Raw genomic sequence first — 26,443 nt, forward strand, 5'->3', positions numbered from 1 at the left:
AGCTAACTGCTTTCTGAATAAGCATATAATCTTTTTATAAGTAAGTATGCATGTTATATTTTCCAAAATAATTTTTGTATAAATGTTTTAAAAGCTTAAAAATGTTCAATGAGGCCTATTAAGCTTGAATTATGTATAGCAAATTAAGGCAATTCCTTCTTCCATTTGGATTGCTGTTTGAGTATTTGTACATAGTGCAATTCCCTTGAATTACTATTTGTCTAAGACCATATTATTCTTTTCAAATTTTAGCTACATGAGCATGCAGCCTATCTTGTGGATAGCATGTGGGACTGTGCTACTGAGCTGCTAAAAGACTGGGAATGTATGAATAGCTTATTGCTAGAGGAGCCACTTAGTGGAGAGGAAGGTAAGGATATTTAATTTTAGTAGTTGTCTTACCTAGACAGTTTGAAAATACATTTTACTTATTTTCTCTAGTTTGTGTGTGTGTGTGTGTGTGTGTGTGTGTGCGCGCACGCGCGCACATGAGTGTGTTCTGCTGGGGATTACCTCCAAGGCCTCATATATTCTAGGAGCAGGGGTGTGTGTGTGTGTGTGTGTGTGTGTGTGTGTTCTGCTGGGGATTACCTCCAAGGCCTCATATATTCTAGGAGCGTGTGTGTGTGTGTGTGTGTGTGTGTGTGTGTGTGTGTGTGTGTGTTCTGCTGGGGATTACCTCCAAGGCCTCATATATTCTAGGAGAGAGTGTGTGTGTGTGTGTGTGTGTGTGTGTGTGTGTGTGTGTGTGTGTGTGTGTGTGTGTGTGTGTGTGTGTGTGTGTGTGTGTTCTGCTGAGGATTACACCCAAGGCCTCATATATTCTAGGAACACTCTATATCTGAGCCTTACCTTCAGCTCTATTCTCATATTTGTGTTTATATATGTGTATGGTTATGTGGATATTATACTGCAACAAGATACAATTGCTGTCAGAATTTCATGTTTTCTCTCTAGGATCACTTTTAGACACAGATTGCTGATGAGTTTAGGAAGATTTAACTTGTTCTCACCTTTTGTGTGATAAATAATGGAATATTCTGTAGTACATTAGGTCACTTTCTAGTCATAGGCAGAAGAAACTATTATGTAATAGTTACTGGTAAGAAAAATAGATTAACTCTGATTTAATTTTTTTAGCATTAACAGACAGACAAGAGAGTGCGCTGATTGAAATAATGCTTTGTACTATTAGACAAGCAGCTGAATGTCATCCTCCTGTGGGAAGAGGGACAGGAAAAAGGGTATGCCAATGTTTTTTCAATATTCAAAGTTTCATTTTTGTTTTCCCAGTATGTTTTATAGAAATCCTACTCTTATTATGGAACAAACATATGATTTTTAATTTTTATTCTTCAGATAAACTTTTATTATACACATGTGTTAGATGTAAATCTTAAAGCATTTAACAATTTGAGAAATTTTAGTTCTATAATATACTTTGTTACTGTATGAGGGATAACACACTAACAATCTGTTTAAGACTGAATGTAGTGGGCCAGTTTAGAATGATTTTTTGTGTGTGCTTTAGTTTGTTGATTTTTTTTCTAATATAAAACTAGAAATAAAGTAGAAATAAATATTAATTGAAATGAAGGGATTCCTATTTCCCACCATCATAGCACAGTAATTACAATGTATTCCAAGAAGTTCACTGGCTTTCAAACTTCGTTATCAAGCATAGAATGCATTTTTTGATGTTGTTGTTGGTCGTGGGGCCTAAACTCGGACCTGGGCGCTGCCCCTCAGCTCTTCAGCTCAAGGCGAGCACTCTACCACTTGAACCACAGCGCCACTCCCAGTTTTCTGGTGGTTTATTTGGAGATAGAGTCTCACAGACTTTCCTTTTTGGGCTGGCTTTGAACTGTGATCCTCAGATCTCAGCCTCCTTAGTACCTAGGAATACAGGTGTGTCACCAGCGCCTGGCTTAGAATGCATTTTTCATATTGTGGTATAGTGTACACAAAATATATGTATTTGTGTGTACCTGAACCAAATTTTCATCATGTGATACTGAAACAGTATATGATTCATTCTGTATATTTTGTTCTGTTTCTTTTTAAATTACTTAGTTTTTGCATTGTCCAATATTGAAACCAGGGCATTGTGCCATTTCTAGGCAAGTGCTGTACCAATGAGCTATACCCCTATTACTATTTTTTTAAACATGTTTCATTTCCAATTTCTGGTAGCAACTTAATTACTTTGAATTTATAAGCCATGTTTTATTTCCCACAGCCTAGATTAAGTTGAAAACCTGCTTAATCTCATGTTTCAGTTCCAAAACCACAATTTACAGTTTTTATTTTATTTATTTATTTTTTATTTTTTTATTTTTTTTATTGTAAAGATACTATACAGAGGGTTACAGTTACATGAGTGAGGTAATGAGTACACTTCCTCTTGAACATCGTTACCCCCTCCATTGTTTTCCCCCTACAATTTACAGTTTTTAAATACTTCTTCTATCCAGAGGTAGAGTTGGTTAATCTAATTGAATTTCAATTTTTCCTATAGGACTATTCATTTAGTTTTAGTTCTTTTTTCTTTTATATAAGTAAGATATTCACGTTTGTCACTTCTATGATTAAAGTTTTACAGTAGGAATTTTTGGGTTGTGTGGTACATTCATTCCTATAGTTTCAGTACTCATGAACCTAAAGCAAGAATGTTATATGAGTTGAAAGCCAACCTAGGTGACATATCAAGATCTTTTCTGAAGAAAATTCTTTTTTGTATCTAGCATTTAAAATACAACTTTATTACTTATTGTGTGGCTGTGTTAGCTAAAATTTGGCAGTTAATAATGTTTAATAAGTTTAATAAATGTTAATGTAAGCCTGTTACTTTAGGTGCTCACAGCAAAGGAGAAGAAGACTCAGTTGGATGACAGGACAAAAATCACTGAACTTTTTGCTGTAGCTCTTCCTCAGTTATTAGCAAAAGTAAGTTTGTGTTAGTAACATAGTGTCACTAAAAATTAGATGTTTTTAAAATGCTTCCTTACAATAACCATGTTTCTCGTGATCCTTCTATTTCAAAGTATTCTATAGATGCAGAAAAGGTTACTAACTTGTTGCAGTTGCCTCAGTATTTTGATTTGGAAATATATACCACTGGAAGATTAGAAAAGGTAAGAATGTTTTTGTGTACAAAAGAACTTTGAAGCTGGGTGCTGTTGACTGAGATCTGAAGATTGGGGTTTGAAGCCAGCCTTGGCAGGAAAGTCCATGAGACTCTAATCACCAATTAAACACTAGAGAACCAGAAGTTGAGCTGTGGCTCAAAGTGGTAAAATGCTAGCCTTGAGTAAAAAGATGTTCAAGAACAGTGCCCAGGTCCTGAGTTCAAGCTCCATGACTTACTTCCTCCCCCCTCAAATAAAACATTGAAGAAAAATTTTAATTTACCCTATCATAGCATTTGTTTGTATTTTAAAAATATTTTTGTAGCATGAGAGGAAGCCTATATCTTAATAGTCATATATTTTAAGAATATAGTGCTAAGACTTCCCATTTGCTTTGTATCCATAGCTTTATTCTTAGACATTGTGTGACTCTGTCACTGATTATTTATGTAGATTTTCCATGACTAACTGGGTAAATGAATCATAAAAGCAAAACTAGCTAATATTCGTTGAACACTTTCAATATATTACAGGAACTATTATAAACTATATGTAATGCTTGGACCAAAGCCCTAGGTAATAGTAGTCCCATTAAAGTTGAGGAAATAAATATGACCAGATCAGTCTGTTTACTTAACATGACTCAAAATATGCAAAAATGTATGTGCTATATCATAAAGTTATTATGTTTCAAAACTTTCACTGTTATTGATGCAGTCAATTAACATCTGTTGTGTATACCTTAGTGGGTCTTGCACGTACGTCCCAAGTATGTACTATATACATACTATACATACTATACATGCTAAATGTATCTATATATACCCCTAGCCATACACCTTGGTTTTAACTCAAAGGTATTTTATTTTCCAGCATTTGGATGCCTTACTGCGCCAGATTCGAAATATTGTAGAGAAGCACACTGATACAGATGTTTTGGAAGCATGTTCTAAAACGTACCAAGCACTCTGTAATGAAGAGTTCACAATCTTCAACCGAGTAGATATTTCAAGGAGTCAACTGATTGATGAATTGGCAGATAAATTTAACCGTCTTCTTGAGGATTTTCTACAAGAGGTATGTAATATTTTATAGTATTTTGACAGTTGGGCCCTTTCCCTCCATTAATTAGTCTTGGTAGTGGTGTAGCAGATATTAAAATCATGCTGTGTGTGTGGGGGGGGGGGTGTATAGTGTATACTGGTCCTGGGAATTGATCCTCAGGACACAATCCTCAGATCTTAGCTTCTTGAGTAGCTAGGATTATAGGCATAAGCCACTGGTGCCCCACCTATGCTCAGATTTCTTATTCTGTGAGTCATCAAGGTACTAATAGTCCTTGACCAAAAAATGGAAAATTGGTATGAATCTCTGACTTGGAGAGTTGGAAGCAAAACTAGGATTTTTTTCTTTGATTTAAAGAAGTGAATTAAACAGATTCCTGGTTTTAGCCTATTCAGGAATAGGGTGTTAATGGAACAGAAAAGTAGGGGTACTATGAGACCAAATAGGAGATTTATTGGTGTTTTCAGTGTTCAAAACTAAAAGCCATCATTGTCATGTTCCCTGTGCTGTAGTCTTAGTAAGTTGCTACTATGGCCAATGTTGGTTTTGGAGTTTTCTGTGGTTCTGTTGTATCTTCTTCAACTTGTACTTTTACTGTGTTTTTTTTTTCTGGAAATACCCTTGTACCTTATTTTTGTCAGTTGTGGAGCGTGAATTCAGGGCTTGGATGCTGTCCCTGAGCTCTTTTGCTTAAGGCTAGAGTACTTGTGCCACAGATCCACTTCTGGTTTTTGAGTGGTTAATTAGAAATAAGAATCTGTAACCTGGCTGTACATCACCTTGACAATAAAGAAAACAAGAAAAAAATGAAAGAAGTGATTTAAAAACTTTCATCTTACAGTAAAAATAAATTAATTAAATAAATCTCCCGAGAACTTTTCTTCCCAAGGCTGACTTTGAACCGTGATCCTGAGATCTCACTGAGTAGCTAGGATTACAAGTGTGAGCCATTGGCATCCAGCTCCTTTTTTTTGTTGTTGTTGTTGTTGAATTTTTCTTTTTTTTTTTAAATTTACTTTTATTGTAAAGGTGATGTACAGAAGGGTTACAGTTACATAAGTTAGGTAATGAGTACATTTCAATCAGTGTTATCCCTCCTTTGTTTACTTTCACTTCCCTCCCCTGGATTCCCCTCCCCCTCAAGTTGTAAAGTCCATTTCCAACATGTCTAGTGAGTATCAATATTGCATTGGTTCTCCCTTTGTTCCACTGTTTCTGTGATTCCCCTTACCTTCCCCAAGTCAGTTAAACTTATAAAGACAAAGGGTACCAAAATCAGAAACAGTGTCCATGGGGAATAAACCAGAGGAGGAAAAAAAAGAAAATGAAAGAAGTAACTGCAAACAGTACATTAAAAAAATGTTGTTTTCATATCATGGAGATCATTTTGATTAGCATCATTTTATATGGCCATATGTACATAGCTATTGGGCTATTGTGAACCTCTGCTAAGACTATCTTAGCCATATCCTAATCACTACAAATTAGGGAAAACATGGAGACTACGTTTCTTTGGTCAGGCTTTACCTCCTTTGTACCCCCTCTTTTTTTGTACCTCTTTTTTTTCTTGTTTTTTTTGTTTTTGTTGGTCATGGGGTCTGAGCTCTGGGCCTGGGTGCTGTCCCTCAGTTCTTCAGCTCAAGGCTAGCACTCTACCACTTGAGCCACAATGCCACTTCCAGCTTTTTCTGCTTATGTGGTGCTGAGGAATCAAACCCAGGGCCTCAGGTGTGCAAGGCAAGCACTCTACCACTGAGCCACACTCCCAGCCCCTCCTTTGTACCTTTTAATGTATGAGACTAAAATCAAAAGCTGTGGCTGTTTGCTGATGGCTCATGCTTGTAATCGTAGCTACTCAAGAGGCTGAGATCTGAGTGTCAGGGTTCAAAGCCAGAGTAGGCAGGAAAGTCCTTGAGGCTCTTTTCTTTAATTAACCACCCAAAAGTCAGAAATGGAGCTGTGGCTCAAGTGGTAGAGTGCTAATCTTCAGCAAAAAGCTCAGGGACAGAGCCCTGACCCTTAGTTCAAGCCCTAGGACTGACACCAAAGAGAAAAAAAATCAAAAGCTATAGTTTTCAAATTATTGCTTATAGCTTTTCCCATATAACTGCTTCTACTTATGGCATAAAAATCATATAGAAAAAAAATCATAGATTTTGAAACTTTTGTTTTTTTTGTTTTATCAAGTTATTTAACATTGTGTTGCTATGTCACATTCTAGGCTTGTTAACCTGTACTAATTTAGTGATTGTGCACATCACAATCACTAGCTTCCACATTCTGGGTAAAATTTTTAATAATTCCGTTGTTGGATGAATATGATTGTGATTAGGACAAGTTAATTTAGTATGAAGCCATGGTTTGTTAATTAAGTTTAATTCATTTGAAGGAAAATTAATCTTTAAAAACCAAGTATGCTTTTTGAGAGACCTAGAATTCAATACAGTAGATTAAATATAGTAGTATTTAAGCAATTTTATTTTAAATGTAGTAAGACTGAATTTTTTTATGCTTAAGTTACTCTGTATTGAAAAACATGTGAGCAATTATTGATGTCCATCATACAGACTAGCATTTGTAGACATTATTCAGAGGCTTTCACCCCATTTGTTTGTGATTGGTGTGATAAATCTTTTTCAGGAGTACTATGATTAGTTTATGTAAGTTTTGTCCTTTATATGTTGTCTTTTATGTTTGTTTTCTTGTAATCTAATGTGTTTTCTTTTGTTGCCATAGTACATTTATTACTGTGTAAATGTGGATATCTTCATAGTTTGTGTCTTTCTAATAGAAAAGGAGAGTTGAGGCATGGCACAGATGGTAGAGCACCTGCTAATGACCAGAAAGCAAATTCCAGTTTGAGTCCCCTCTCAGACCAAAGGGAAGAATATAGTTTCATTTTTCTCTTCGGGGGCACATTGTACCTCTGATAGTTTAGCCAGATCTAGGCATTGTATGATGAAGATTATTTGTGCTTGTTTTTATTAATTTATTTCTCAAGGTACTATTACCAGGTTACTACTATAGGATTTTTTACGTTGGTGGTTCTTAATATATAATTGATATTCATAGGGTGAAGAACCTGATGAAGATGATGCATATCAGGTGTTGTCTACATTGAAGAGGATCACTGCTTTTCACAAGTAAGTTGAACCTTTTAGGTTCTGCTTTTTTCCCCCCCACTAGTCCTGGGGCTTGAACTCAGGGTCTGGGCACTGTCCTGATCTTCTGCTCAAGGCTGGTAGCACTCTACCACTTGAGCCACAGTGCCACTTTCAGCTTTTTCTGATTATGTGGTACTGAGGAGTAGAACAGAGGGTTTCATGCATGCTAAGCAAGCACTCTATCACAGAGCCACATTCCCAGCCCCTGCTTTCTTAAAACTGTAGTAGTCAACGTGTATTTTGCAGTTTCTAATGTTTTCAAAATCTTTGCTAGGTTTTCTTTTTAGATTTTCAGAAGAGTACTTGTAGAGTCATTTTGAATTGGAGAGTGACTGAAAAATGTAATAATCTTTAAAAAAGACATTTTTTTGTAGTGGCATGTTAAGATGCTTACTGTATTTACTTTGGTAACATTCTGTTAAAACTGAAGTTCAAAATTATGATGATTACTATTTAACATAGCTGGGTTTTTTTTTTTTGCAGTGCTCATGATCTTTCAAAATGGGATTTGTTTCCTTGTAATTACAAACTCTTGAAAACCGGAATTGAAAATGGAGATATGCCTGAGCAGGTTTGTTTATTTCTGTGTTTCATATATAGCTTTGAGAATAAAGGCCTGTGACTTAAAATTTACCTTTATTCTCTTGGTTCGTTATTACAGATTGTTATTCATGCACTGCAGTGTACTCACTATGTAATCCTTTGGCAGCTAGCGAAGATAACTGAAAGCAGCTCTACAAAGGTGTGTGGTAATTTAACATTATTACATTAAATATCATTCATTGATATCAGCAAGCACATACTTTTAATGAAACCATTCTTCAATGAAGTCTTGGTTGTTTCTATTCTAATATGTATGCACATGTACATAAAACAAGTTTCTAGTTTGATATATATTCTGTAAAAGAGCACTAATGTCATTTTCCTTTGATTAAATATGCTACTTTAAGTTCAAAAAAGTATTTTCCTTAAAGTTATTTACATCTGAAACTGATAAAAGTCTCAGAATTGGTCACTAGAAATAGAATTTTGTAAATCATGATGAAAATTTTTTCCAACAAGTAGATAAATCTGTTGGACTATGCAAATTTTTCTTAAATTATCAAAGGCCCTGATTTGTTTAGTTCTAGTCCTGGGACTTGAGCTCAGGCCTAGGCATTATCCCTGAGCTTTTGGCTCAAGGCTAGCACTCTACCACTTGAGCTACAGCTTTCCTTCTGGCTTTTTGATATTTAATTGGAGATGAGTCTCATGGATTTTCTTGCCTGGTCTGGCTGGTTTCTAAGTTCTAAGTCTCCTGAATAGCCAACACCTGGCTTCCTGATTATGTTTTCCTGATTACTACTTGATGTCTCTTGTAATTTGACTAGGAGGTAGAACTTTTAAAACTTTATCCATAATGATAATCTTTAATATACTTAGTAATTGATCTAAACCAGGACTTACTTTCCTGTTTGAAAAGTGGAAGCTTAAACATTGTACTCACAGTAGCGGTATTGCTTTACATATTATTTGGACTCTTTTTTTGTATTTTATTTATTGGACATAAAATATTGTTCATACCTATTTTCTTCAAGAGGGACTATATAATATACTTTTATTGCATAAATTTACTGAATAATGTTAAAAGCTAAGAATTTCTTTGTTAGATTTTTCCTCTTGAGAAAAATAGTCTAGTGTTGTTAAAATACTGTACTTTTGGGCTGGTAGTGTGGCTCAAATAGTAAAGTGCTTAGCATACAATGAGGCCCTGTGTCCAAACCCCACAAAAAAGTGTACTTTTTGTCAGACACTTGGGCAAAAATTTGTAAAGTTGGTTTTCTCTTGTCATGTAGCTCAGGTTTTCTGACATGAAACATCTGTGTAGCTAAGTTTGGCTGAGAACTTACTATCCTTTTACCTTACCTTGCTAAGTACTAGGATTATAGTAGTATGCAATCAAACACGGCTTTTATATTAAAGAAAAATGGTTTTTAGTAATAGGGTTCTCACCTTTTAGCCACGCTGGCTGCTTCCTTAGTGTTTGAATTACAGTTGTGTCTAACATACCTAGAAGCTTAATTAGCTGGTTTATAGCAGGGACAGTGATCATGTTAGTATGCATAATTACTTACTTATGTCAGAAGTTAATTAAAATGGGAAAAGGGCTGAGTGTTAGTGGCTCATGCCTGTAATCCTAGGTACTCAGGAGGCTGAGATCTGAGGATTGTAGTTCAACTCTAGAAATGGCAGTAAAGTCCATGAGATTCTTATCTTCAATTAGCTGCCAGAAAACTGCAAGTAAAACTGTGGCTCAAAGTGGTAGAGTGCTAGCCTTGAGCAAATGAGCTCAGAGATAATACCCAGGACCTGAGTTCAAGCCCTACAGCCATCCCCTCCTTTCCCGCAAAAAAAAAAAAAGATGAGAAAAAAGTAATATTCTGAGAAGAGGAAGGGGTTAGTAGAACTTTTTAAAAAATCTGGTTGCTTGATTGAGCTTTCACAAAGTGTGATCTCCATGTTAGGACTTCGTTCATTCATTCAGTGCTCTTCCTAGGGCTTGAACTCAGGAATTGGGTCTTGTCCCTGAGCTTTTGTGTTCAAGGCTAGCTAGCACTCTCTACTATTTGAACCACAACTATACTTCCAGCTTTTTTTTGGGGGGGGGGTGTCCAGTCGTGGGGTCTGAACTCTGGGCCAGGGCGCTGTCCCTCAGCTCTTCAGCTCAAGGCTAGCGCTCTACCACTTGAGCCACAGCGCCACTTCTGGCTTTTTTTCTTTTTGCTTATGTGGTGCTGGGGAATCGAACCCAGGGCCTCATGCATGCAAGGCAAACGCTCTACCACTGAGCCACCTTCCCAGCCCCATATACTTCCAGCTTTTTAGTGGCTAATTGGAGATTAGTCTGGTTGACTTTCCTGCCTGACCTGGCTTTGAACCACAATTGTCACATCACACCCTCCTGAATAGTTAGGATTACTGTTGTGAGCCACCAGTATCTGGCAGGCCTACTTTTATTTAACTTCTAGTATATAATAATCATCCTAACATTCATTTGGTGTGTAGTATCAAAAGTTGGGCCAAAATTTGTAGCTTAAGTAGGTTTATGTGATTGAGCTTTACAGATAATTTTATATTTAACAAATGAGTAGGTATTTAGAAAATAAAATTCAGTGTTTTAATGTACATTTAAAAGCTATTTTAAAGGTTCTGTTACTACTATAAAACTTGATTTTTTTTACTTCTCTAATTTTTAAAAATTAGAACTTTTTTTTAAAATAAGAAAGATGTTATTTTTTTAGAAAGTAAAGTAAACATGTAGTGTATATGTTTACTCTTTAATCATTCTGATCTGGTAGCTTTTTGGTAAAGATAGCAATCTATAGTTATATGTTTCCATATTTTAAAGGACCAGATCACTTTGGATATAGTTATTTAATACCTGATACTTATAAGGCTGTATTTTGGTGAGGTTTGTAAAAAAAAAAAAAATAAATGTTTTTGCTTTGTTCCTCCTCCTAATTATTAAGGAGACATTTAAATCAAATACACAAGTAGAATTAATATAATTATCTATGTGGCAGTATATTCTGTTATTTTAAATGTCTTAATTGCTGATTCAGTTGTGTATATAATATTTTAAATTGTTAATGTTAAATTTTTTCAAGGAGGACTTACTGCGTTTAAAAAAACAGATGAGAGTGTTTTGTCAGATATGTCAGCATTACTTGACCAACGTGAATACTACTGTTAAAGAACAGGTTAGTAATTGCTTTTGTAAGCAATCTTAATAAAATGGAAGCTACCATAAAATATTTAAATAATACAAGAAATACCTGCTGTGTGATACTTAGTTTTCTCATAGCCAACATGCAAATGAGAGTACTTTAAAAGTACCAGACATTTTATTTGTATTCAAATATTTATGATATATTGTTCCGTAGAACAAAGATACTAAATTTGTAAATTACTTGCTATTGGAAAATGAATACTATGAGGCGGTTTTAGTCAGTGCAGAGTAAGGCACTAGAGTCAGAAAATCTATGATTAAGACCTGATTACACATTCTCTATCAGTGTTAAAATACTGTATAAGGAACCTCACATTGCTGAAAATTAAAAAAATATTTGTGAAATTACTTTGTAGGTAGTAAAATTCTAGAAAAAAGTACATGAGTTTTTTTTATTTTAAAATGTAGGAAGTTGGGTTTTATTTCTGTGTTAATGTGTATTTTTAAAACATGATAGTGTTTTATTAGAAAACTTACAACATTATTTACTTTTTTAAAACAGGCCTTCACTATTCTGTGTGATATGTTGATGATCTTCAGCCATCAGATCATGTCAGGAGGGCGTGATATGTTAGAGCCATTAGTTTATACACCTGATTCTTCATTGCAGTCTGAGTTGCTCAGTTTTATTTTGGATCATGTCTTCATTGAACAAGATGATGATAGTAATAGTGCAGGTAATTTTATTATTATGTTCTTAAGTTTCTGTGTCCATTGTAAATCCTATTAAGTAAAAATGTGCAGTGTTGTGCTACAATATATTTTCTTTTCAGAATATGAAAACAAGTATGCATTCTAATACATTAGTCTTCTTTTCTGGTAAAACAGGTATGCATTCTAATACATTAGTCTTCTTTTCTGGTAACATTGGAAGTACAGTGTGATGTTGAACATAGATGGTTTGGTTTTTTGTTTTTCCAGTCCTGGGGCTTGAACTTAGTGCCTGTGCCCTGTCCCCAAGATTCTCTGTGCTCAAGACTAGCACTCTACAATTGAACCACACAACACCATTTCCAGATTTTTCAGAGTAGTTCACTAGAGATAAAAGTCTCATGGACTTTTCTGCCTGGGCTGGCTTTGAACCATCATCCTCAGATCTCAGATTCCTGAGTAGCTAGGATTACAGTCGTGAGCCACTGGCGCCCAGCTGACTATAGAGTTTGAGTGATACCTCTGTTTCTCACTGACTTTGGTCCTGTATTGCTAATTTGTAGCTATTGTGAAGATTAAGTAAAACTGGATTATAATAGCACTTGGACTTGTCACAGTTCTTGATTCAAATCCCTCATCCCTGAGGTAATCCCTATAGTAAACCAATTTAGAGGCGTTTGGAAGAGAATAAAATATTTTAGTTTTTTGTTGCATATTTGTGTAAACATTTTTATATTTTGAGGATATTAAACAGTTTGATTCCTGAATGTTAGAAAAAAATGTGTCAACTGCCCTATAAAATCTAGTATAATAAAAAATGTTCACAGAACAATAGTCAAAACATACTACCCATTCTCTTCACATCCTAATTCCATCCACAGATTTCTTACTTGAATATAAGATTTTGGGAAAACAAGCAGTTCTTAGTGGGTTGTTATAGGTTTGTTTTTCATTTGAAATTATACATCAAGTAAAATAAAACATCAACATATGAATTCTATGACATGTCACTATATAGTTTCTAAATAAACATAACTCTATACATGGCTTGTAGCCTATCTTAGCAATAAGGAACTTTGTTCTCATCATTTGGTGAAAAGATACACAGAACAGAAGTGAACAATCCTGAGTAGCCAAAACAATTGTCAAAATCTGTAATAAAAGCTTATGTGCTTTGTTCTTTGCTTTACTTTCTCAGCTTGTGGTTTAATAATACCTTAATTTTTACTAATAATTTTGACATGTTTAATGGTGAGCAGGCAGAATACTAGATCCTATAGATCAGATAAATCGAGACACAATCTCTTTTCTCAACATTTAAGCTCAAGTGGAAAAGGTATTTAAAAACTAGTTGTCAATGCAATTTGATAATTAGAGAGACATGTAGGCCATGTAGAAGAATTTCTAATTGGTCTGCATCTTTGAAAGAAGGTAACAACTTATCCTCCTATTTATGCCTTCCCATATCATGCCTGGGATGATAGGCATTTGCCACTCTACACAGTTTATTGGTTTGAAATTTGATCTTGATAACCCTTTGCTCTGATTGCTCTCAAACTGCTATCTTTTTTATCGCTACTGAGTAGCTAGGATTAAGGTGTAAGCCAGTGTCTCTGGCTTGCTTACACTTTTTAAATGAAATATATTCTAGTCTGGTGGGAATATATAAATTATAACTTTTGTACATGCCCTCTTGTCAGTGATTGTTATAATTAGCTGTACCAGTTTCAGATATTTTTAAAAGAAACAATCCCATTATTGTTCCTTTTACCTAAGTGTAATTGCCGTCCTAAATTTGGTGTTTATCACATTTTTGCATTATAATATTTAAAAATTTTTTTGGGGGGTCCGGTCGTGGGGCCTGAACTCTGGGGCCTGGGCACTGTCCCTCAGCTCTTCAGCTCAAGGCTAATGCTCTACCACTTGAGCCACAGTGCCACTTCGGCTTTTTTCTTTTTGCTTATGTGGTGCTGAGGAATCAAACCCAGGGCCTCAGGCATGCAAGGCAAGTGCTCTACCACTGAGCCACCTTCCCAGCCCAATATTTAAAAATTTTACTTGGGTTTAATTATCTTTTTTGCTAACATTTACATAAATGGTATTATATTGGAGTTTTTGTCTCCCCCTTCTTCTGGGTTTTTTCTCCTTTCTTCTCCCCCTCTATTTTTTCCCTTTTTTTTTGAGATGAGGTTTTATGTAGCTTAGGCTGTTCTTGAAGTACCATCTTCATTACTTTATGTCCTGAGTGCTGAGATTATATACAGGTGCCACTACATCTCTATTCTCTTTTATCCCATTGAGCCAGTATTTTTGTAAGTAATTTAATTTGTGATATCTGTCCACAGGAATATTCTTTTATACCTTTTTCATAAATGCACAATTTCATTTACATTATCAAATAATTACAAACATTTCCATATCAGAAATGTCTATCCTCTTGAAAATTGTGTGGTTGGGGCAGGGAATGTGCCTTAATGGTAGAGTACTTGTCTAGCATGCATGAAGCCCTGGGTTCAATTCCTCAGTACCACAAACATGAAAAGCGGGAAGTGATGCTGTGGCTTAGTTGGTAGAGTGCTAGTCTTGAGCATACAGAGGCTCAGGAACAGAGCCCAGGCTCTGAGTTCAAGCCCCAGGATTGACAAAAAAAGAAAAGGAAATTGTATGGTCTACATCTTACATCATGAATAAGAGCAGGAATAAGGAATTATCTTAAGACTGTAAATAAGCTATTCTAACGTAACATTTAATACCTATAAAAATATGTGTAAGATTTGGAGGTGAGGATAGGTGAGGCAAGGTGAGATCATCCTTGGAAATAGTAAGGAAATACCTCAGATGAGTTCATGAGAAGGATCCTTAACCAACAAATGTCACTGACAAATCATCTGTAGAGGAAGCAATAGAATATATCAGGTAAACTTAACCTGACTTAGCTAAACCTGACTTATTTCCTCTGACTCACTCCTTATATTTCTGTTCTACTATGTATTCCTTTTCCGTGGTCGCCCAGGAAGCAGTTTTGATTATTATTTAATGTCTGGAAAATGTAGTCTATTAAAATAAATAGAATGTTTTAATGTTAGTGTCTTTTTCCCTTTCACATTCTCTAATTAAAAGGCAAGCGTGAATTTAAAAAAATGTTTGAAGTAATAATGCAAGATAGCTTAAGGGTTATAACTTTTTTTCCAGATGGTCAGCAAGAGGATGAAGCCAGTAAAATTGAAGCTTTGCACAAGAGGAGAAATTTACTCGCAGCATTTTGTAAACTAATTGTATATACTGTGGTGGAGATGAATACAGCTGCAGATATCTTCAAGCAGTATATGAAGGTAAAATTGAAGCCTATAACTGGATAGTGCTTAAATGCTTAACTGAAATAGAAACATTGGATTCTGTGCTTGGTTACCCCTGGGATTTGGAAATACTAAATTAACATTGTAGTATAAAATTTGTTTTAAAATGCTTGAAAGTTTCTCATAGCTCCACTTCTCTAATCAGTGGATATTTTGATGTTTGGGCTTTTTGCACACACACACACACACACAGACACACAGAGACACACACAGACACACACACACACACTGTAAACAAACTTCTTTGGTTACCTGTAATCATCAGAACTTGGATTTATGACTAAGGTAACAGGCTGAGTTGCACAACAGATGTTACTTTAAGAAACCTAGCTGGTCATTTAGACTTTGTTACAATACAGCTTATAAACTTGAGTCACTCAACTTTTGCTCCCTAAGTTTCTTCAGTTCCACTTGGATAGTTAAGGTTCCATTCAGTTCTCTGAGTCTTATGTGATTCACAATAGGTTATTCATAATTTCATAAATGTTTGTGAGATACTGTGGAATTTTGAAGTAGTATTAGAAAGGACATTAAATTAGCTAACACTGTGACCAAAGTTGGTAAGATTTCTTTAAAAGTTCTTTCTCAAAAAACAGAAAACCCAACTAGAAATGTAGCATTTGCTTTCAGGAAATAAATATGTCAAAACAAGTTAATCCTATATTTGTATTATTTTGCTGCACCAAAGAACCCTATTAACTTATTTTGGAACTTATATCATTTAACTTGGTAATTTAAAAAAATAAGTCATGAAATCATGTAACAAAATTTAAACCCTCACATTAGGCATTCTGGATCTGATAGTTTTATATGAATTTAGGAAAAACTTTGTATAATAAATAATATGAATTTTACACATAAGTTTTCTTTTGCATGTTATTTGTGGTCTTTTGGTTGCTATTTACAAATTAATAAGGTTATAACCTGACCATTTTCCACATCATCTTTAGCAACAAATAAGCTATAAAGTATTTATTGTCTAAATCATAAAAAGAACTTTATATCTTTTATATTTTCTTCTGAAACTGTGTATAACCTAATTATTATCTTATTTCACACCTCCTTTATTAGGTGTTTTTTAATTTATTGAAGTTAGAGATTATGTACTTAAAATGGCCTTAAGTTTTTGTGATTTAAAAGTGTAATTTTGACCAAATACATACTTTGTCACATGTTTACAAGACTAGCCTAAAATTATTCTTATTGTCAATAATTTTAAGAGATAAAGCTTAATTCATGCATATTTCTTTTCTAGTATTACAATGATTATGGAGATATAATCAAAGAAACAATGAGTAAAACGAGGCAAATTGACAAAATTCAGTGTGCTAAGACCCTTATTCTCAGTTTGCAGCAGGTGAGTACCAGATTTAGTTAACATAGTCAACACTTAATAGCTAATAAGTAGCAGTTAAAGCTAGACAAAAGGTGCAGTGGATGGATAATTTATAGATGTAAAATATATAATCAACTCAACTACCTTAAAAGAAGTTTGAGGCTTTTTTTCCTTTTGACTAGAAAGGTTGACAAAATGTAGAACTGTCTAAAGTTCATAGGGAATAAGTATGGTAGACAGTAATACATGCAAAAATTTGTAATGTGCATGCTATTTGAGGCAGAATTTCTCTTTTTAAGTTTATCCAAGGTGGAACAAGTTGAAGCTCTAAAAGTTTGTGTACAAAATTGTACATCAAAGCTTTTTTAAAATAGGAAGATATTAGCAATAATTCAAAAGTCCATAATAGAATATTCAATATGTAGCAAATTTCTGAATTGCCTTATTGTGCATGTAATATTTAAAATTAATGTAGATATATATTTAATGTGTAAAACCACCATAGGTATGAGAAACAAAGAATAAGAGATTACAAAAATAGCCTTATAAAATTTTGCCTACCCTTCTGTGACTGGAAAAATAATCACTGAAATGTTAGCAGTTGTTAACATGCTTTGCTAGATTTCAAGTGAACTTTTACTTTTTTTCTTTATACATTCTATATATTTCTAAACTTTTTTTAGAGAACGGTATATGAGTTTCATAACCAGAATACAAATCAATTTTGTTTTGCTAGTGGGAAGACAGTCTTACCAGGTTAAAGGTACAGAGTACTTTTGCCTTTAGAGATAAAATTTGCATACAAAATACACTTCAATCCAATTTGATGAAGTTTGTGTTTTGGGCAATATCTGCTTTTCAAGCAGGTGATCTACCATTTGAGCCATACTTGAGCCTTTTTTCCTTTAGATAGGGCCTCATATTTCCTCCTGGGACTGGACTTAGACTACATTCCTTTTTGCTATGCTTTCCCCATACTGAGTATCATAGTGTACCCCACCACACCTGGCTTTGTTTGAGTTTTTTTTGCCTGGGCTGACCTTGAACAGTATGTAATGTCCACTTGCTGAGTATCTGGGATTAAAAGTATAAACTGCCATAATTGGCCTTGATAAACTTTCTTGCTTCTTAGAAATGTAAACATGAAAGTTCTTAATTTCATTTGCAAATTTCAAGATTCATTAAAAATTAAAAAGATTTTAGAGATTGCATTTAAGTAACTTTTTCTGTAAAATAGTAGCAGCTTGCTGTGGAAAGTATTCAAAATATAATATTCTGTGGAGACTGAAAACAAAGCCAGGATATAGTTATTTACCAATTGACAGATTTTACACACACACACACACACACACACACACACACACACACACACACACACACACACACACACACACACACACACACACACACACACACACACACACACACACACACACACACACACACACACACCACTACCTATGTATTTGTGGTAAACTACATGATATTTTTCTATGTATGTGTACATATATATTAAATATACCTAATTAACAAATGCATTACCTTACAAAATTCTTTTTGTGGCAAAAGCATTTAAGATACAAACATGAACTATTTTCAAATATACAGTATGTGTATGTGTATGTGTGCATGCATGCATTTTCTTTTGAGTTAAAACCTAGGGTCTAATGCATGCTAGCTGAGTGATCTACTACTGAGTTTCAATCCCTTATTCTTAATTATGCTCAGTGTACTGTACAGTAGGTCTTCAGAACTTACCCATCCTACCTGAAAATTTGTATGCTTTTACCAACAGTACTCCCATTCCCCCTTCTTTACCCTATCTGGTGGGAACCATCATCATACTCTTTGCTTCTATGACTTCAACTTTTTTGAGTCTCATAACTGTGAGATTAATGTGGTTTTTGGCTTTGTATTCCTGACAGACTTCGCTTAATATAATATGTTCTCTTGGTTCATCCATTTTTCTGCAAGTGACATATTCCTTTTTATTTGAGTGCTAAATATTCTTGTGTATATGCTCACTCATAAGCACATATGCATGTACCACTTTGTGTTTGCCTGTTTTGGGTGCTGTCCCTTAGCCTTTGTTTGTTTGCTCAAGGCTAGTGCTTTTGCCACTTGAGCCACTGGTCCACTTCTGGCTTCTTGGTTGTTAAGTGGGGATAAGAGTTTTATGGACTTTTCTACCTGTGCTGACTTTGAACCATGATCCTCAGATCTCAGCCTCCTGAGTAGCCAGGATTACAGGCATAAGCCACCAGTAGCAGCCTGCCACTTTTTTTTTTTTACTTGTTCAATAATGGACAGATTGATTGTATATTTTAGCTATTGTGAATATATCTGCAATGAGCACAAGAGTACAGATAACTCTTCAACATAGATTTTATTTTTATTGGATATTTACCTAGAATTCTTAGACATTTTAATAACTTTGTAATATTCTGTTTTATGGATGGACTCTTTCTATTTGACACTGTGGGGTGTTTTTGGTTGTTTTTGTTTTTGTTTTTATTTGATTGTGGGGCTTGAGCTCAGGGCCTGGGCACTGTCCCTGAAGGTATTTTTTTGGTGCTCAAGGCTAACACTCTAGCACTTTGAGCCACCGCTCCACTGCTGGTTTTCTGCAGTTAATCGGAGATGAGAGTCACATGGACTTTCCTGCCTGGGCTGGCTTTGAATGGTGATTTTCAGATCTCAGCCTCCTAAGTAGCTGGGTTACATTTGTGAGCCACTAGCATCCAGATGAGATTGCTTTTGTAAAAAAAAAAATGTTTTGTCCTCATATATTAGCACTAAATTTTTTTTGGATGTTATTGGGGTTTTAACTCATATCCTTAGCCATATCCTTAGCCCTTTTTCTTTAGTTATTATTCATGGTCATGCATCTTTCACTGGTCTGGCCACAGACTGCTATCCTCTTACTTAAGACTTTGATCTGTGGGATCACAAGAGTGTAAAGCTGTGCCTAGCTTGTTGATTTAGTTGGGGTTCCATGAACCTTTTGCCCAGGCTAATCTTGAACCTCAGTTCTCTTGATCTCTGCCTCTCATAGCTAAATAGGCATGAGCCATTTTGTCTGGCTTTGAAACATTTTTTACATAGTATAAATTCTTCATATGAGTTATTTGTACATACTATGTGGATTCTACATTAATGTTACCATTATATGTATTGGATATTATGTCTTCTGTAATTAGAATTGCTTCTTCAAGGGACCTCAGAATTCTACTTGGACTACTTTATGGTGAATGCTTTTAATGTGAGGATGCAACACTTGAGTGTAAATACCACCCTAACATTTTTGATGTCATGACTTTCATACTATTAGTGCTACAAATAACAAACAAACAAATATAGTTAATAGTTCAGTGGGTTTCCTTTCCCTTTATGTTGTATGCTCTGTTTATACCTAATGCCAGCAGAACAGCATTCTGACAGAATTCACCTAGAGCTTCTAACATTGCTAATGACCTCTTTTAAATACATTAAGTGCTAGAAATTTTGGTCATTAGGACCATGTTGTTTTAAAAATTCCACTTTTAAAAATCATAAACACTGTACTTTTTTGAATATTTTAAATAGAAATTATCTTAGTTGAAAAAATGCTAATCCATAGTCACCAGAAAAGCTTTAACATTCTTTCTTTCTTTCCCAACAGCTTTTTAATGAAATGATACAAGAAAATGGCTATAATTTTGATAGATCATCTTCAACTTTTAGTGGCATAAAAGAACTTGCTCGACGTTTTGCTTTAACTTTTGGGCTTGATCAACTGAAAACAAGAGAAGCTATTGCCATGTTACACAAGTAATCTCCAGACATTTTATTTAACACTTGTAATATTTAGCCATAAAAGTATTTTGTGTGTATGTCTAGCCTTTTCATTTAGAATAGCTGTATTTGTCTATAAATCTGTACTGTGATTTCTTTGAAGTTTATGAACCAGTTATAGTGATATGTTAATAAGGACTAAGCCCCTTTATAAGAAACTATTTCAGTTAAAACAGTACAAAATCTTTACAAATCATGGAAGGTGAGACTGCATATATTCAACAGTCATTACTAAATCTGTACTCAGTTTTTGTCATAATCTACTGTTACGTTTCAGGTTTGATTCTTTTATGTCTGGTTTTTTTTCTTTTTGTTCTTCTAGTTAAAAAGTTTTTGTGAAAGTAATAGGAAAGTTTGTTAGAAAACATATACATTTCTGATAGACTGAAAGTAGGTGAGAATGGCCCTGTTTTTTATTTTATAATGACTTGCATTTGTGTATTCATTGAATCACAACATTCTATTTTACTCCTTATCGAAGTTGGAAATATTTGCTTTTATATTACATATATAATTTATAGTTCAATTAAGCTTTTTACAGTATAGATATGCTTTCGAGCTTTAATATAAGCAACATTTGTATATTAAATCTCTTCATCCATTAACTATGGGTTAAAGAATCTTGTTTTTTGGAAGCACTAAGAGGCTTGGGCTCTTCATTGAAATTTATCTACTTTGTTACTCTCTTCTTCATTCCTGAAGCTTACTTAGTTTGAAAAAGGTTATTTACATTGTTTTCCCACAGAAAATTTCCTTTTCTTGTTTCTTTTACCCATATCTGCCCACTTTAATTTGCTTTCTTTTTTCATCTTGTTATAAAGTATCAAATTCACTTTTTCATATTGATGGCAATTTTTGGTAATATTTAAGGACCACAATCTAGTGATTATTTCGAGAAGTAATATATGATTGTCTTCATGTTATAGCCTTCTTTCTTTCCCAGTTAGATTTGCATTGTCTTTACCTCATTACTTTTTTCTGAACTTTTTCTTTTAAGGCTGGCACTCTAATACTTGGTCCATGCTTCCACTTCTAGCCTTTTGCTGTTTATTTGGTGTTCTCAGGTTTCATTCTCCTGATATCTGTGGTTATACGCATGAGCCGTTGGTGCCTGGCCCAGCTTCATTTTTTTTGGGGGGGGGGGGGGTCTGGTCAAGGGGCCTGAACTCTGGGCCTGGGCGCTGTCCCTCAGCTCTTCAGCTCAAGGCTAGCGCTCTACGACTTGAGCCATAGCGCCACTTCCGGCTTTTTTCTTTTTGCTTATGTGGTGCTGAGGAATCGAACCCAGGGCCTTGAGCATGCAAGGCAAGCGCTCTACCACTGAGCCACCTTCCCAGCCCCCAGCTACATTTTTGAAGGAGCATAATGCTGCCTTGTTGTCTTGATTAACTGAGGTATTTAAATTTCCACATAAATGTAATTAAATTGGCCCCTGACTAGAGTTTAATTTTAAAATTTTGAAATGTCATTACAGGGAGTCATTTTATGTGTGAGGCAGAAGGGTTCCATGGGCTTGAAATCAGGACCTAGGCTCTGTCTCTGAGCTTTTTATGCTCAAGGATAGGGCTCTACCACTTGAGCCACAGATTCACTTCTGGGTTTGTTTTTTTTTTTTTTTTTGTAGTTTAGAGGAGATAAGAGCATCAACAGACTTTCTTGCCCTGGCTGGCTTTGAATTCTTGGCTTTGAATTTTGATCCTCAGATCTTAACCTGAGTTGCTAGGATTATAGATGTGAGCCACAGGCACTGTTTCTAAGTTAGTCTTATATATGTTAGTTCTGTATAATATTCAAGATCCTGTATTGATATTGTGTTACAAAATGATGTAATGGAATATGGCTTATTTTATGGGAGAAAAAATATTGAGTAAAGAATGCCTACTGGGTGTGGTGTATGCACCTATAATCTCTACACCTGAGAGGCTGAGGCAGAAGGGTAGAGGATTTGGCCAGGTTGGGCTTCATAGGAAGAATTTGTCAGAAAACAAAATGAAACAAAAATACAGAAATCTAGACATATCGGGGCTGGGGGTTTAGCCCAGCGTAAGGGTGCCCTCCCGGCGTGCGCAAGGCCCTGGGTTCGGTCCTTAGCCCTGGAAAAAAGAAAAGAAAAAAAGAAATCTAGACATATCAAACCATATTTAACTGAAGGGAAACTAGTTTTGTATATGTTTTGCTTGTTTTAAAAATATTCACAAGCCGGGCACTGGTGGCTCACGCCTGTAATCCTAGCTACTCAGGAGGCTGAGATCGGGGATCATGGTTCAAAGCCAGCCTGGGCAGGAAAGCCCGTGAGACTCTTACCTCCAATAAACCACTAGAAAAGCAGAAGTGGCTCTGTGGCTCAAGCAGTAGAGCGCTCGGCTTGAGCTGAAGAGTACAGGGACAGTGCCCAAGCCCAGAGTTCAAGCCCCACGACTGACCAAAAAAAAAAAAATACTCAGTTACCTAAAATGTTGCCCTTTACTCTCACACATAAACCCTCCTTATTCTCTGATTCCTCGAGTTAAAAGCTTGACAGAAGAAATATTTCAGTAGTAGAAATAAATGGCTGAGAGAAATTTGCTTTCTAAGTTCTTATATAATGAAGTTATTTAAATATTTACATAATGTTTTGTTTCTTTGCAGAGATGGCATAGAATTTGCTTTTAAGGAGCCTAATCCACAAGGGGAGAGTCATCCGCCTTTAAATTTGGCATTTCTTGATATTCTCAGTGAATTTTCTTCTAAACTTCTCCGCCAAGACAAAAGAACAGTGTATGTATTTGCTAGAAATGTCATATTTAAATTGATTTCGGAATTAAGAGCTTCTATTACACTTTGTTTTTTTTCTACATATCCATTTGTAGGATTACATTATATACAGAATAAAAACTAAAAACTTTGTACTTAAGCAACTATGTGTGTTTTCTCTCAAAGCTGGTACTCTACCACTTGAGCCACATCTCCACTTCCTTCTGTTGTATAATTTTAAGGATGATAGCTGTATTCTATTTTATTATATAATACTCAACTTTGATCATGTAAATTCCCCCCCCCCCCCCCCCCATAACATTGTGGCTTTTGAGATGTTAACTAGAGTGCCTTATATATTCTGGTATGTATTCTTGCCATAGCTCAGTCGAGGAGGGAGCATTTAAAAGACCTTAATATTGAGTAAGGATCCATCAAGAGCATCCTCCCAGTTAGTTTGTGTCTTGAGCTCTAGCTCCAGTGCAAAGTAGAAATCTTTTTTAAAAAAATCATTTCACACTGGGTGCCGGTGGCTCATACCTGTACTCCTAGCTACTCAGATCTGAGGATTGCGGTTCACAGCCAGCCTGGGTAGGAAAGTCTTTGAGATTCCTATCTTCAGTGAACCACCAGAAAACCAGAAGTGGCACTGTGGCTCAAGTGGTAGAGTGCTCGCCTTGAGCTGAAGACCTCAGGGACAGCACCTAGGCCTAGAGTTCAAGCCCCATGACTGACCAAAAAAAAAAATCATTTCAGTTTAATTTTCCTGTTTTTAATAGACCATTTAACAGGGAACTTCTCTGGGTTAGTCTTCTAAAATCATGTCTTAATGAGAGATAAATCCAAAAGATAGGTTTAAATTTCCTCCCCTTAGTTTTGTGTTGCAAAAAGGAGGAAGAATATAAATCTCATGGTATAATCATTTGTATAAATCCACCAATATTTTGCGTTTAAAGACTATTTTCTATGAAATTCTAAAGAAAACAAAAACTAATCTGTGGTCATAGAAACCACAGTTGTGGTTACTTTTAGGACTGGTTTTACTGAATGAGAAGAGAGAATAGAATACTTGGGTCCTGGCAATGTTTTACATCTTGTATAGTATGTGGGTTATATAAATGCCATACATTTTCAAAATGATCTAATTATACTCTTAATTTCTGTACATTTTATTACATGTGAATTTATTCCAATTAAAAATTGAATTGGCCAAGTATGGTAGTGCAGATCTGTTGTCCCAATCATTTTGAGGCTTATGGAGGAGGATTACTTGAGCACTCAGTTCAGGGCCATGTCTGTACTAAAAAGCAAGACATGGTCTATTTAAATTGTAAGACCATATACTCTTAGCCAGAAAAATATGAAATAAACAATGAATTATTTTTATGTAGCCCATTAGCAAAGATTACATCTCATAATATTAAATATTGCCAAGCATATGGTGCAGTGGAACCTTTCATACATTGCTGGTGACAGTGTAAATTAATACACCACTTAGTTGAGCCATTTGGCATTACTGAGTGAAGTTTAGGATTCACCTTACCTCATATCTAGTGGTTTCAATCTGGAAGAACTTGTGAACATGTGCATACAATTGTTCAGTGTTGTATTGTTTGAATAGGGAAAATTGCATAACAATCTTAATATTCATCTATAAGAAAATGACTCAATAGATGGATAGCTTATGGAATGCCATATAGCATCCTAATGAGAATTTTATATTATCCTGTACAAAGTCTTGTTTTTGTGCTTATGGACACCTATATCTATATGTGAAATACAAACACTCTGCATGGAGATGATAAATAGCAAATTCAGGTTAGTAGACCCTCTGAAGCAGAGAGGAACAGAAATAAGAATGGCTTCATTGAGAGTTTTTTGGTAATATTAGAATATATTAGGTTATATGGAGGGTATAGGGCTCTGAATCTCTACCATTTGAGCATAGTTTAGCTCAAACTTTGTTTTATATGATTGCTAATAATTCCCAGATTGCTAGCCTATTCATAGCAACATTGGAGAGTCTTTACTATTTACTCTGTGTGTTTGAATGTATTATAAATTAAAATGTACTGAACAATTACCACAAAGCAGTATATACGTAACTGTGTTAGTAAATGTGAATTGATTGGAATTAGTCACTGCAATGGCAATAAATATTTGAATTGAACTTTACAATTAGTTGATAATTGTCTTTACTAAACATAATTTGGCTTTAGTGTCAGATCATGATATGTAAATCATGGATATACTACTTATTGTTACTATTGTGTGTACATAGTCTTAAAATTTCGTATCATTTCTTTTCTCATCTGTACAATGGAGAGAATGTTTCCCCCATGTAATGGTAGGAATAATAAAAGAACTGAGAAAAGAATGCCTAGTGAATAGAAGTCAGTTGAATGTTGAGTTTTCATTGTAAAATTACATATAAGCCTTGTGATAATTTGATCCAAAGGCAAATTTATTATTTCCATCAAGAAGAATTTTTTTACAGATAGGGAGTATATATGATTCATCTTCCTATATTTTCTGTATGTGGGTGGAATGTAGTAGATAATTTAGAAATGTTAATCTGAAGTCCTTGAATTTTCTCATTCAATGTAAGAATATTGATAGAGATAAAATTGCTAATCAGTGTCCTGCTGACTAGAGATCAAATTATGTTTCTATATCTAAGGGAGTAGTAGAATTGGCAGTTTTATATGTCAAAGGTAACCGTTTATATTTCTTTTTAAGGTATGTTTACTTGGAAAAGTTCATGACCTTTCAGATGTCACTCCGAAGAGAAGATGTGTGGCTTCCACTGATGTCTTACCGAAATTCTTTGCTAGCTGGTGGTGATGATGACACTATGTCAGTTATTAGTGGAATCAGCAGTCGGGGGTCAACTGTAAGGAGTAAAAAATCAAAACCATCTACAGGAAAACGGAAAGTGGTTGAAGGCATGCAACTTGCACTCCGTAAGGATATAGTTTGTTTATATTCTGGTGGTTACCAACTGAATTGCCATTAAGATCCTTAATTTTTTATTTAGTATGTATTGTTTAACAATAGCTTACACCATGTGCCAGTCATTGGTGCTTTAAATGTGGGGTTTTTTTGTTTTATTTATTTATTTATTTTGGTTGGTCATGGGGCTTGAATTCTGGGCCGGGGTGCTGTCTCTGAGCTCTTCAGCTCAAGGCTAGCACTTTACCACTTGTGCCACAGCACTACTACTGGTTTTCTGGTGGTTAGTTGGAGATAAGAGTCTCACTGACATTTCTGTCTGGGCTGGCTTTGAATTGGGAACCTCAAATCTCATCCTCTTGAGTAGCTAGAATTACAGGGGTGAGCCACCATCTCCTGGCTAGCTTTAAATGTTTTGTAAACATAAACTCAAGCTGATCAACTCAACTCTTCAG

At 35.1% G+C, this 26,443-nt stretch overlaps 1 protein-coding gene across 6 annotated transcripts in view; it reads left to right on the forward strand.

Moving 5' to 3' along the window:
• Stag2 (stromal antigen 2) overlaps positions 1–26,443 on the forward strand; it is a 128,904-nt gene that overhangs the window by 87,671 nt on the left and 14,790 nt on the right. For all 6 annotated transcript variants that reach the window (XM_042682463.1, XM_042682458.1, XM_042682465.1 and 3 more), the window contains exons 15-29: positions 253–370; positions 1,141–1,244; positions 2,854–2,946; positions 3,045–3,134; positions 4,002–4,205; positions 7,266–7,336; positions 7,841–7,928; positions 8,019–8,099; positions 11,005–11,097; positions 11,629–11,803; positions 14,970–15,109; positions 16,389–16,490; positions 20,131–20,279; positions 22,932–23,060; positions 25,776–25,999. In XM_042682463.1, the coding sequence (XP_042538397.1) occupies positions 253–370; positions 1,141–1,244; positions 2,854–2,946; positions 3,045–3,134; positions 4,002–4,205; positions 7,266–7,336; positions 7,841–7,928; positions 8,019–8,099; positions 11,005–11,097; positions 11,629–11,803; positions 14,970–15,109; positions 16,389–16,490; positions 20,131–20,279; positions 22,932–23,060; positions 25,776–25,999 (1,861 nt within the window). The remainder of the gene's footprint in view (positions 1–252; positions 371–1,140; positions 1,245–2,853; positions 2,947–3,044; positions 3,135–4,001; positions 4,206–7,265; positions 7,337–7,840; positions 7,929–8,018; positions 8,100–11,004; positions 11,098–11,628; positions 11,804–14,969; positions 15,110–16,388; positions 16,491–20,130; positions 20,280–22,931; positions 23,061–25,775; positions 26,000–26,443) is intronic.

The sequence above is a fragment of the Dipodomys spectabilis genome, unplaced genomic scaffold (assembly GCF_019054845.1).
Source record: "Dipodomys spectabilis isolate Male_0828 unplaced genomic scaffold, ASM1905484v1 ptg000071l, whole genome shotgun sequence".
Lineage (NCBI taxonomy): Eukaryota > Metazoa > Chordata > Mammalia > Rodentia > Heteromyidae > Dipodomys > Dipodomys spectabilis.